At 34.9% G+C, this 14,111-nt stretch overlaps 1 protein-coding gene across 1 annotated transcript in view; it reads left to right on the top strand.

Moving 5' to 3' along the window:
- The window catches only part of SMCHD1 (structural maintenance of chromosomes flexible hinge domain containing 1), a 239,197-nt gene that overhangs the window by 111,668 nt on the left and 113,418 nt on the right, over positions 1 to 14,111 (top strand). The window contains exons 13-19 of the mRNA XM_006867274.1: positions 2,200 to 2,394; positions 3,791 to 3,904; positions 4,811 to 4,917; positions 5,981 to 6,063; positions 6,223 to 6,336; positions 10,791 to 10,868; positions 10,947 to 11,066. Of these exons, the coding sequence (XP_006867336.1) occupies positions 2,200 to 2,394; positions 3,791 to 3,904; positions 4,811 to 4,917; positions 5,981 to 6,063; positions 6,223 to 6,336; positions 10,791 to 10,868; positions 10,947 to 11,066 (811 nt within the window). The remainder of the gene's footprint in view (positions 1 to 2,199; positions 2,395 to 3,790; positions 3,905 to 4,810; positions 4,918 to 5,980; positions 6,064 to 6,222; positions 6,337 to 10,790; positions 10,869 to 10,946; positions 11,067 to 14,111) is intronic.

The raw sequence follows: 14,111 nt of genomic DNA, 5'->3' as shown, positions 1-14,111 counted from the left end.
CGTTGATCATTTTCCTAATGTTGAACCATCCTTGCATCCCTGTTATGAATCCCACTTGATCATGATGTATTATCTTTTTGATGTGTTGCTGAATTCTGTTGGCCAGGATTTTGTTGAGGATTTTTGCATCTATGTTTATGAGGGATATTGGGCTATAGTTTTCTTTCTTAGTAACGTCCTTTCCTGGTTTTGGTATAAGGGTTATAGTTGCTTCATAGAATGTATTAGAACGTTTTCCATCCTCCTCTATATTCTGGAATAATTTGAGTAGGATTGGTGACAGGTCTTCCCTGAATGTTTGGTAGAATTCCCCTGTGAAGCCATCTAGGCCTGGACTTTTTTTGGTTGGGAGTCTTTTGATGGCCTGGTCGATTTCTTCTTTTGTTATGGGTCTGTTCAGGTTTTCTGTTTCACTGTAAGTAAGTTCAGGTAGGTCATGTTTATCTAAAAATGTATCCATGTCTTCTAAGTTTTCAAATTTGTTGGAGTACAACTCTTCATAGTATTCTGTTATTATCCTTTTGATTTCCTTTGATTCTGTTGTGACATCACCCATGTGATTTCTAATGCGTGTTATTTGTGTCTTCTCTCTCTTTTCTTTTGTTAAGTTTGCCAATGGTCTGTCGATTTTATTAATTCTTTCAAAGAACCAGGAGAGCTTGATTTTTATTTATATGTCTTGGTGATTGTCTTTTAGAGTCTATCCTTTCTGGGGTTTGTTGAGCTTCTTGAATACTTATCTTTTCACTTTTCAGGATGTTAGGAAATTATGTTATTTTTTAAGTATGTGTTTTATAATTTAGAAATGTTTCATAAACAGAAATTTAAAAAGAATTCTATAATGTATATTTATATGTTTCTCTATTGTCATGTTGCCATACATGTTACAGTGTACTTTGATACATTTACTGAGTTTCTGGATTTAATTAATGCATTGTTTGATACTGTTATTTTATTCAAGCTTCATATTAGGCTTGAAGTACAGTATACAGATTTGGTAGATGTTCCTATGTTATTTGCTGCTGCTATAACAGAAATAGCACAGGTGGATGACTTTAACAAACTGAAATTTATTCTCACAGTTTGTTCTTGTTGTTAATGTGCTATATAGAGAGTCAGTTCAGACTCACAGAAACCCTGCATAGGGTTTCCTAGAAGGAACTGGTGGGTTCAAACCACTGACCATGTAGTTAGCAATCTAGGGCTTATGCTAGCATCATACCTGGACTCCCAGGTTAAAAGCCAAAAGTTTGAATTCAGGTTGCCAGCTTTAGGGTAAGACTTTCTTTTTTTAAGCTCTTGGAGAAGGTCCTTGTCTCATTTCAACATCTGTGGGCTTGGTGTCCCTTGGAGATCTCCATGTGTCTTAGCATCACTCTTCCCCTGGGTCTAGGGGGTTCATAGCACAGAGACCCAGGGTCCAAACAACACACACTGCTCCTGCTTTTCTTTGCTCTTTCTCTGCTTACTTCTCTCTCCCTTTATCTCTTGCCAAGATTAAGGTGTTATAAACCACACCCCAGGGAAATTCTCTTTACATCGGACCAAGACTGTGACTGTATGATGCTACCCTTTACCCTTTTTGAAGTGATTATATCAGATTACCTCATGGGGGATAAATACATTATTTTTATACAGGTGCCAAATTACATCCCAGCATAATTGCCAAGCCACTGAGAATCATGGTCCAGCTAAATTCACACGTATTTTCTGCAGGGACACTGTTCAGTCCATGACTGTTTCCATTCCTGATTAATTTAATATCCAGTGAATTAAACATACCAAGTTAATCAGAAACTGACAGTAAATTCAGTGGTTCGAGTCTACCAGCCACTCTGTGGGAGAAAGGTGAGGCTTTCTGCTTGCGCAAAGAGTTACATCTTTGGAAACCCCATACAGGGTTGCTGTTACTTGGAACCAACTCAGTGGCACCTGACAACAACAATAAGAAGGATTTAAAGCTGGAAAGGAAAGCTTTGTTGTTGACAGTGACCCTTGAAACCTTGGTTCCAAGCATAATATCTGAGATTTCCTTTCTTCAATAATAATTGTGTTTTGGCTCTCATAAATTTGTAGGAGAGAAGGATTCAGGATAATATTTATAAAAAATTTTTGTGTTAGGTTTTCTGATGTGGTGGGAAGAATGAAGTAAATAGTAAATTATTTGTTTACTAGTAACAGAAAATTTAAATTTTACAGGAACAGCGAATGAAAATTGATAGAGAATTTACTTTATGGCTAAAGGACTGTCATGAAAAATATGACAAACAGATAAAATTTACACTCTTTAAAGGAATAACTACACGTTCTGATCTCCCTTCTAAAAGGCAGGGCCCTTGGGCCACATATTCAGCCATCGAATGGGATGGAAAAATATACAAAGCAGGACAACTGGTAGGTTTAACTTATTTTTAGATTAAATTTTTGGTAGAAATTGAAACTAAATTTGATGTTTTAGAATGTAACTAAAAATTAAAAACTGTCGAATTGGTTCCTATGGAAATAATGAAAAGTGATTTTTATTACTTATTGTAATTACATAATTTATTATAACATTTTAAAAACCTGTATTTGTAAAACTTTAATTAGCAAGGTTTTTATTTCTTGCAGTGAACTTTACACACTTACATAGATATTCTCAATTTTTAAAATGTAATTTGAAGTAATGACTTTTTTTTGGATTCAGCAGCAGTTAGGTGTATTGAGAGTAAATCTAGGAGGGGTTACTCTAAGTCAAAAGGAAACCAAGAGCCCCTGAAGCAATGACTTTTTAACAAATACATAAGTTATTGTGACTTTGCATTGTAGAGAACACAGAGATCGAGAAATGTGCACTATCCTAAGGGGTATATAAAAACAGAGACAGCATAAGCATAAAAAATAATAGATTCAAAGGAATTATGTGCTATGAAAAGAGACAGTGAATGGTGCTTTGAGAGATTAGGAGAATTTTCTAACGGTGGTGACAGGATTTGGGCGAAGAATTCAAATCCTGAAATACTTGAGAAGTGTTATTTTCTGTGGGTCTTTAAAGTCGTGATTGAATTTATACCAGTAATTGCAAAGGTAGAAGGAAACTTTCCTATCCATAAATGTGAGAATCACCATCATGTATTCCAAGCCATGGAACTGGGGAAATCACTCAGGAGTAGTGAGTGTAGCTAGAGAATAGACCTGGGCTCTCTTAATATTTAGAGGTTAGAATGAAATTTAGGAGCTGGCAAAGGAGACTGACAGGGATAAACTAATGAGACAGAGAGGTACAGCAAATGGTAGTCGGGTTCTCATTGGGTATAAAGTCTTTTAGGCCTTGTTGGAAATTTCTCATTTAGGTTAATGGAAATTATCCTTAGATTTTCAAGCCACAAAAGAAAATGAAATCTTACAGGCATGTTTTGAACTTATTTGAAACAAATGTTAACTTACTACAGCTTCTAAATTAGTGTTCTTAGTTGAAAACCAAGAGATTTTATGGAGCAAAGAAGAGTTCATTGATAATAATTGACTTTGAAAATGTTCTAGACCTAGTTAACACATGGTTAACTATGAAGCTTTTGTGTAGTGATTTAGCTGTTGATCTTCACAAAGATATGTTAAGATAAAATGGGAGCCTTTTACAAATATTTTCTTTGACTGTTAGAATGCACTTATATTAGTTTTTAAAAAGGATTAATACTGATATTTTCTTATATAAAATATAAAATAATTATTCATATTAAATCTTTTGTAAGTATTAATGATACAGTTTTTTTGTGTTTTTTTTTTTTTTTCTTAATAAACTAAATATTAGGTTAAGACAATCAAGACACTGCCCCTCTTTTACGGAAGCATAGTAAGATTTTTTCTTTATGGTGATCATGATGGAGAAGTATATGCCACAGGAGGAGAGGTTCAAATTGCAATGGTAAGACAGCAAATGTTAAATATTTATTGACAGTCTCTTGGTGCTACTTTATTTTTGTTTAAATATTGAAATAAAGGTGTTGTTGTTGTTATGTGCCGTGGAGTCGGTTCTGACTCATAGCGACCCTGTATAGGGTTTCCGAGGCTGTAAATCTTTACAGAAACAGAAAGCCTCATTTTTCTCCCACGGAATCACTGGTAGTTTCTGAACTGCTGACCCTGAGGTTCGCAGCCCGATTCATAACCATTAGGCTATTTCAAATTTTACTTGCATTTAATTTAAATTTTTTTAAGAGAAAATGGTGGTGATTTTAGCATGAATTTTCATAGTGTTTTTAGTAACCTAAAACTATGGAATTTGACATCTGTATGCTCAGTGTTTTACAGACATATATATGTTATTGCTAGTTATCACAGTAATTTTATAAAGCATGCATTTTCTCAAGAAGTTACAAACAAATAAACAGTGGAGCCAGAACTCTTTAAGAATAAATAACTCCAAAACTTAAGTGTTACTTTTTTTTTCCCCTCCCTATACCATGTTCTATTAATGCTTAGGTAATATATAATTACAACTAAGGAAGTATGGCGTTGTAGGATAATGCACCAGTCCGAAAGGTTGTTTTGACCTGCAAGATTGACGGTTCATACTCGCCAGCCACTCCTTGAAAACCCTATTCAGGTTCACTGTCAATTGAAACTGACTCAGTGGCTTTTAACAACAAGGAGGGATATGTGAGAAACTGAAACACTGTGGTATAATGTAGAACTTATAATATGATTTAATATATGTAATTAGGGTTAAATATACTTGTATTTGTTTGGAAATAATTTAAAGTAGGTTAACTTAAAATAATCATTTTTTAGTTTAAAAGACTATTAAAATGTTGGTACACATTTTATTTAGGAACCACAGGCATTGTATGATGAAATTAAAACTGTGCCAATTGCAAAACTGGATAGGACAGTTGCTGAGAAAGCAGTAAAAAAATATGTAGAAGATGAAATGGCAAGGTAAGCCACATTTTAATATGAATGACAAAATAAAGATAAATCATAATGCTTTAAAATAGTTTTGAGTGTATTGTTTCGCTCTTATTCAGGAACGTTTGTAGTCTTGCATGTTATACAAGGTGAAATTAACTTGGCATTAATAAAAGAAAGTCGATGTTCTTGATTATCATTTCAAGAACGGTGGTGGTGCTGTGTTGTGGAGTCGATTCCGACTCAGTGACCTTGTGTAGGGTTTCCAAGGTTGTAAATCTTTACGGGAGCAGAAAGCCTCATCGTTCTCCCATGGAACAGTTGGTAGTTTCGAACTGCTGACTTTGAGGTTAGCAGTCTGAACTTGCAATCACTACGCTACCAGAACACCTTTTCAAGAATAGAATTCTACATTTGTTTTTTAGAAAAAGGAAATATAATATTTGTAAATTATCATTTTTTCAGGCACTATATTAAGGCATTTAAAAACAAACAAACAAACAAAAACTTGATTTTGCCTGCAACTAGAAGAAAATTTTTATAACTGCAAGGGATGAACAGTAGTACAAGTAAACAACAAAAGAGCTAGAAAAGCAAAGCTCTGTTGGCTATTCTGCTGATCAAACTAATGAGCAGTTATTGGATTTCTGCTGATTTCACTGAGGATTCTTTTACTCTTGGTGTTTATACTATCTCCTTAAAATAACCTACACTCTAAATGAATAGAAAAACAACAACAAAAGATTGTCAGTTTCTGACTCACAGTACTAAAGGTTTTATCTTACTTTTTCAGTATCATCAAGGACGGCTATGTAGAAAAAATTTTAGATGATTATTTTTGTTATTGTTAAGTGCTGTTGAGTTGGTTCCAACCTATAGCGAACCCTGTATAGGCTTTTCAGGGAGCTACCTAGTGAGTTTGAACCACTGACCTTGAAGTTCAGACTGCCTTGCGGTCCAGTGCATTAACCCACAGTTCACACCATATAGAATTCCAGTTTTAACTTATTGAAATTCCAGTAACTTACATTTTTATAATGAAGACCATAATTAACATGTTCTGTGAAACATTAATATGCTGTTTTCCTAACAGGCTCCCTGATAGATTGTCAGTAACTTGGCCTGAAGGAGATGAATTATTGCCAAATGAGATTAGGTCTGCTGGAACCCCTATTGGTATGATTTTCTTTCCCCTTTCCCTGTTGCTGAAATAATGCTTTACTTATATTTTACATTTCTAATATGCAAAATACCATAAGAATGCAAATGAAAAGGCGAGACCTAGTAGATTCTTTGGGTGTAATTCTTTTTTCCCTTTAAATTTTGGATTAATAGGTGCCTTAAGAATTGAAATTCTCAATAAAAAAGGGGAAGCAATGCAGAAACTTCCAGGACCAAGTCATGGAGGGTCAAAAAAACTTCTGGTTGAGCTCAAAGTTATTTTACACTGTAAGTATGCAAACTAATTAAGATCTTAATATTGTCTTTAAACTTATGTTGTTGTTGTTAAGTGCTATAGAGTTGGTTCTGATTCCTGGCAACCATGTATAGTGTTTCCAAGTAGCGGCTGGTGAGTTTGAACCACCAACCTTGTGATTTAAACTTAACTTATGGTCTAGTGCTTTATCCCACAGCACCATCTATAATGGAAAATTTCCACAAACTCTTTGAAGCCCCATTGTATTTATTGATAACTTAGGAGTTCTGGTGTGGCACTGTAGGATAATCACTAGACTGCTAACTGCAAGGTCGGTGGTTCAAACCCTCCAGCCACTCTGGGAAACCCTATAAATGGTTGCCATGAGTCACAACTGACTTGATGGCTCTTAATGATAAAAACAGCTGTTTTATAGATAGACATTGTTATGTTGTCTATTCTTAGGGTTGCCATATGAAAATACTACAATGTGGATGGTTTTAAAGAGGAAAAAATTTCACAGATCTGGCAGTTACAAGTCCAAACAGAATAATGGCAGTAAAATTCCTTCTGAGACCTTAGAGAGAATGACTGTTCCATTCCTCTCTCCTGGCTTCTTTCAATACTTGATTTTCCTTGGCTTGTTTCTGTCTCTGTAGTCACATGACTATTCTTTTAATTCTCTTTTGTACACAACCTGGATAGTATTAAGAGTACTTGAGAGCAGTGGGTTTCCATTCCAGTATGACGTCTTGTCAACTGATAATATTTTCAAAGACCATCTTTCTAAATCAGATCAAAACATTTAGGATTTCAGTTTATCTTTTGGGGAACAAGATTCAATCTATATATTTGTCTTCTGTGTTATATGAGGGTGCTTCAAATTGTTTATGGAAAAGTAGTATTAAAAGATAAGGGAATTTTTCCACATTATTTTTCAGGCCCTCTCACACTATTTCTCCAACCTTTTGAGCTTCTCAGTGTTTTGTTTGATCCTTCTCTATGTTATTTCTAAATGTCGCAGTACTTAAGAGTTCTGTCCTAGGTATGTCTTCTCTTTCTGTTGTTAAATACCCCAAGATTGTTTTGACTCATAGTGACTTTATGTACAACAGAACAAAACACTGCCAGGCCCTGCATCCTCCTCACCATCATAATGCTATGTTTGAGCCTGGTGTTGCAGCCATTGTCAATCCATCCTTCTCTAGGCAATCCCATTTTTTCTTAGTCTCCTATATCCAGTCTACCACCCAGTTCTACACCAAAGTATATTTTTTGTTTTGCTTCCTTCCCTCCATTATCTTTTGGTGTCTTTCAAGTGGTTGATGAGAGATATTCTAGTGGTAATTTATTTGCCTACTACTTGTGACAAATTTACAATTTTTTTAAGCTTAAATTTTAAACAGTTTTAAATGATACAAAGATATATGGCGAATACATAATGCATGCCCATTTAAAAATATAATTCATTGCACTCACTCTATCTATTCTTAGTTGTAGTTGGATCACAAACACACATATCTCTAAAACCATATGTTTTCTTATGTAATTTATAGTGAAATTATCACAGTAATTTCTTGGCATCATCTAATACCCACTATAGCTCAAATTTTCCTGTTTTTCAGAAATGATACTATTTTATGATCTTTTTTTTTTATCCTAAATCAAGAATCAATACTTCATAGGTAATCTGTTTTACACCAGGAGGCACACGATGTTTAATTATCCACTGCTAGGCTCTGGTACACAACAACAACAACAAGGCTCTGGTAGCATAGTGGTTACGAGTTGGGCTGCAAACCGCAAGGTCAGCAGTTCGAAACTACCAGCAGTTCCGTGGGAGAAACATGAGGCTTTCTGTTCCCGTAAAAGATTACAGCCTCGGAAACCCTGTACAGACTCCTCAGCACATAACAACAACAGGATGTCACAACTGGTTAAGTGCTTAATTATGTTTCTGAAAGGTCACAACCTTAAAAACTATGGAGTACTACTCCGCATTCATGTGATCACCTTAACTTGGAATTGACTGGAATCCTAGTATGGCACTGTGGAATAAAACACTGGATCACAAGGCTGGTGTGAACTACGTGGTCAGTGGTTCAAACCAGCTTCAAACAAGGTCAGTGATTCATCAGCTGCTGCTCCTTGGAAACCCTATGTTGTTCTTAAGTGATGTAAATCCTGTTGCTATTAGTCCTAATCGACTCACTGACATTTAACAGTAACAAAGGCCAACTAAACAGCAGGAGAGAGCTTAGTGAGTTCACTTGGTAAAATGATCCCTCCATTACTTATCCAGTATGCAATATTTTATCAATTAATGATCTTTGCCTAAATCAATTATTTTATTAACATAACAAAAACTAGAGAACCCAGATCTGTTCCCATAATGTTGAGTCTCACAGCGACCCCTTGTGTTACAGAGTAGAACTGCGCCATAGGATTTTTTGTCTTGTCATCTTTTGGAAACAGATTACCAGTCCCTTTTTTATAGGCTTTAATAAGTTGGTTGGAAGGACCAGACTTTCAGTTAGTAGTCAAGCACACACTGTTTGCACCACCCAGGGACCTATAGTTATTGTATTAGGAAAGCACAATGGTGGCTTCTCTGATACTTTTGTTTCTTCCAAATTTATTCATTTGTCTATGGAGAGGTTTTCTGTATCAACTTTCACAGAATAGGCAGTGTAATGGCTTAGTTTTGTTTGTTTTTTCCATCCTTTAATTGTAAATTCCCAATCAGAAATTAGTATTATTTAATAATGACTTGTGAGGTGTTTTTTTTATTGCTTTGCTTTTGCTTTGTTTTTATATTGTAGCCCTGTGTGGAGCTATCAGATATGCACTCTACCTTAAGGTCAATTTGAATCACAAGGTTAGCAGTTCAAACTCACCAGCCGCTACTCAGAAATCCTATACAGTGTTGCTATAAGTTGCAACTTAACAATATTGTTAAGTGCTGACACTTAACAATAACAACATTGGGAATTGATGGCGTTTTATATGTTTAAAATACTTCATACTTTATGATGCTTCTTTGTTGTCATGACCTGACCCTCTTATTCACTATAGCTTTTTTGCTTTCTACTTGAAGATACTTAGAATCTTCTTACTCATGTTTCACTTTTGATCTGAATTCAACCATTCCTCATGGTTTCTTTCAATGGGAATCGAATTTAGAGACCACATTTTGAGTGTTGGTATACTTATTGCCATTGGATAAAATAGCTTCAGACCATTTCATTCATCAGCTAGGAATATGTATTTTTGAAAAAGAATAGGAAAGCAATTCATAAAACATACTATAATAACTTGGGTTTTTACCTAGCTAACTTGAGTTTATATTTGTACTTCTTTTTTATGTTGAAACTCTTGATTTTTAGCGATATTAGCAATTATTTAACTTAAATAATCATGAAATATAGTTTCAAAATAATAATGATACTGTATTTGCCAGTGATGAAACTACTGAATTTGACTTATTTGCAACACTATTTGTCCTTAAAATATATTTCTCTTTGTTTAAATAGTAAAATATCCTTTATTCTAAAGTTGCTTGAAATAATAGCCATCTTGTTTATGGTGTCTTGTTATCTAATTGAACTGCACTGTGTTTTTATTTATCGAATTAACTTTTTATAAAACCCTTTATTTGAGTATTTAAATTCTTCCATATAATTCCAAAGTCAAAAATATATAACAAGGAATATTTCATATAAGTCATATTATCCCCTCCATTCTATTTTCTTCTTCCCTGTTTAAATATTAATCTTATTAGCTTATAATTTATCTTCTGAATGGTTCTTTTTTTGACAAAGCAAGAAGAGATAGTTCACATAAAAGTTAGCAATACACATGCATATAAACACATTGTTGTACTCTTTGCTCTTTTAATTGTGTAGCTCAGTTGTTGCTGTTAAGTGCTGTTGAGTAGGTTCCAACTCATTGTGAACCTGTATAAGGTTTCTGAGGAGTAGCTGGTGAGTTTGAACTGCTGGCTCTGTGATTCAAATCGACCTTGTAGTTCAGTGCTTTTCGTACAGCACCATACTGGACTCCATATAGCTTAGTGACTGAGAGATTGCTCTGTATCAATAAACTATGTTATTTGTCTCTTGAAGGAAACTCCCCTCCCCCCCCCACCAGATTGTGGTGATAATATACTTAATAAAATGTTACTATCAGAGTTGAAGAAAATGTTTATGAAAAGTGATTTTTAATGTCAAATGAAAATAATCTCTATATTCTCTATTTGTGTCAATAAGTTTATTTACAGTTACTTTTTCAAGATTGAGATAAAGGGGTTTTAATCAATTAGATGAATAAAATTTCATTGCTGTTCACTTTTATAGGTCTTTTAAAGCTTCAATAGAATTTTTTAAATGTCAGCATGTAACGATTTGATACCATTATGACATTTCATATTCATGTTGAAACTCAAATTCGCTTAAAACATAAATCTCTTTGTCTTTTTTTTCTAAAGCTTCAAGTGGAAATAAAGAAATAATTTCACATATTAGTCAACATGGAGGAAAATGGCCTTACTGGTTTAAAAAAATGGGTAAGTTATTATTCTGATGTTAAAAATTATGTCAGTATTATGGTGAATTGATTTTTATTTTGTTCTTAATTTATCCAGAAAATATTCAAAAGTTGGGGAATTATACATTGAAATTACAAGTTGTATTGAATGAAAGTAATGCAGACACATATGCAGGAAGATCCCTACCATCTAAAGCAATTAAATTTTCTGTTAAAGGTAAGCAAAACAATATATAATATTTAGCATATGTGTATATATATGCTTAAGATAGCATTTTAAATCCAAGGGGAAAAGATGAATTAGTAAAAGGTGTTTTAACAATTGGATTAACTATTTTGTTCTTGAATTGAGCTCTGGTAGTATAATGGTTATGAATCGGGCTGCTAACCTCAAGGCCGGCAGTTCAAAACTACCAGCCGTGCAGCGGGAGAAAAAGGCATTCTGCTCCCATAAAGATTTACAGCCTCGGAAACCGTGTGCAGGGTCACTGTGAGTTGGAACCGATTCCACGGTACTTAACAACATGCTACCAGAGCTCCTTCTTGATAATTATAGTTGTTCTGAATTTTGAAGTTAGTGTCTCATTATTTTGTGGCTTTCATTGTTGCTGGTGATGTCTGAACCTGTTTTGGTTCCTGATCGTTTGTATGTGACATACCCTCCTACAACTAGGCTCTGGTGGAATCTTTTTTCTATCCTCCGGTTCTGATATTTTAAATTGGATGACTTGGTATGGATGTGTCTTCAGTCAGTTGGATACTTAAAAAAACAAACAAACATTTAGGCTAAGTTGTTGTTGTTAAGTGCAGTCTATCAGTTCTTACTCATAGCAACCCTGCATACATTTCCTAGGAGCAGCTGGCTGGTTGGTTTGAGGTTAGCAGTACAGTGCTTATCCTACAGTGCTACACCAGGGCTCCTTTAGGCTCTGGAGAACCAAGTTGTGATACTCTAGGCAGCAGCCACTGACCAAGGGGCAATCTGGAGTCAGCAACATCCTGTTTGCCTTTTTATTTTTTTAAAGTTTTCATTGTGAATTGAGTGATAGTGTACATGGGAGAACATTGGTTTTACACTCATGGTTTCATTGCAGTGATTACAAGCTCCTCTGTACTTCATCAGTCAATAATATTTGCTTCTATTCCCTCTGTTTCTATTCTTTTTTTTTTTTTTTTTTAATCTGAACGCTCCCGTTTACTTTTTAGGAATTTTCCTGAATTGCCTTGAGTTCCTAGTCTCTGTTCTCTAATTCTGAAGCATCTACTGTTTTAAAATGTTGGACCCACTGCATGCTGTACTATGATGGTTAAATATTATGTGCCTCTACTTGACTAGCTGTTATTCTCAGTGATTTGGCAGATACTGTGTTATGACTTTCCATTTTGTGAAAACCTTACCCATGTGAAAGTTGAACACATATTGGATGCAGTAGCCCTAAAACTCCATGAGCCAACAGAAACCCATAGCCTGCCACTTGACATACAGATTTTGGGTTTGTTATCCCCTACAACCACATGAGCTAACAGAAGTCTTCAACCTGCTGCCTGAAACATAGATTTGGGACATATCATGCCCCACATTTGCATGAAAATTTTCCTTGAAGTAATTTTCTCTTCATATATATGCTTTGTTGGTTTTACTCATCTAAAGAATCTAGACTCAGACATTTACTAATTTACTTTTCTCTCCTTTCCATCTGTTGTTGACTTCTTCTGCTTTATTTACTTAAATTGAAACTCCAGACTTTCTGTTGTTTTTCCTCTCTATTGTCATTTTTTAGTTTCTATAATATCTTTCAGTAGTATTGTATCCCTTAGTCCATAGACTTATTCTTTAATTTTCAACAGAGGATAAACTTTGACTCAGTCTGTTACTGGTGAGGAAGAAGAAACTGGCTATATGCAGTGAATGATGGGAATCTGATTAACTGTTTTTCTCTTTTTTAAAATAATTTAATTTTTGGTTTTTAGCTTTATATTTTTAATTGAGTAAAGGTTTATATACAAGGTCATCAGCTGTATATTCAATAAATCATACGCTTTGTTTCCTCTCAATGATTGAAATCCCCTCCATGCTTCCTATTTACATTCCACCCTTCTTCCTATCCCTTCTCAACTTTGTCCTTAGGAAAATGCTGCCCTTTTGATTTTGAATGATTGACCATTCCATTGTGAGCATACCTTGCTAATGTGCCATCCAACTATAAATCTATCTACTGCTTGGCTGAAAATTGGACCATGTGGGTGAATTCTTTCCAGACCTAAAGGATGGTCGAGGGCCAGTCTCAGGTTCCTGCAGTCTTTCTGATCAATAAACCTGGTCTTTTTTCTAACTGGATAATTTTGAGTTATGTTCTACATTTTCTCCTACTCTATTCTGAGACCCTCTTAATGTGATCCCTTTCAGGGCAGTTGGTAGCAGTAGCCAGGCACTGTCTAGTTCATTATGGTCTTAGAGTCCTCCAGGCTGATATTCATATGTTCCATTAGTCCACTGGACTCATTGATTTCAAGCATCTTCAGTACTTATCACTCATTTCTTTCACACATGGAGAGACCATTAGCTGTACCTTAAACAACCACTCATGTGCTTTCAAGTTCTCAGACACTACTCACCCAAGCACAATGCAGAACACTGTCTTTGTGAACTATATTATGCCAATTGATTATGGTGTCTCCTGAGACTGTCATCCTGAGCCACCAGGTCCAGCAACACATTGCCTTAAGATGTTTGATGATATCTAGGAAGTTTTCATCGTTTTGTTCACTGTATACTCCATCACATTCATACTTGTGTTTGCAGGAAGGTAGACACTCATGTACAGATAACCTCTTTCAAACTCTTAGGTATTTGCGGGATATATGTATGTATATATATATATATATATGTATGTATATATCCATCTCCCACTCTTTGTCCCTTACCCATTCAAGCTATATCTCAATCCATCAAAGAATGTTTCTTTTAGTATGAAAACCTTTTCTAAAGTTTTTGCATAAAGGCTTCATACAGTATTTATTTATCCTTTTTTAATTGATTAGTTTCACTCAGCATAGTGATTCCTCCAGGTTCATCCATGTGATGAGGTGTTTTGCAGATTCTTTATTTTTCTTCAAGGTTGTGTAGTAGCCCATTGTGTGTATGTACCAAGTTTGTTTATCCATTCTTCCACTGATGGGCACTAAGGCAGTCTCCATCTTTTTGCTGTTGTGAATAGTGCTGCAGTGTACTAACTTATTTCTCATGGATATGTACCAAAAA

This window comes from Chrysochloris asiatica, unplaced genomic scaffold, assembly GCF_000296735.1.
Source record: "Chrysochloris asiatica unplaced genomic scaffold, ChrAsi1.0 scaffold00103, whole genome shotgun sequence".
Lineage (NCBI taxonomy): Eukaryota > Metazoa > Chordata > Mammalia > Afrosoricida > Chrysochloridae > Chrysochloris > Chrysochloris asiatica.
Note: the sequence above shows the minus strand (reverse complement) of the source record. Positions and strands in the feature narration are given on the sequence as shown.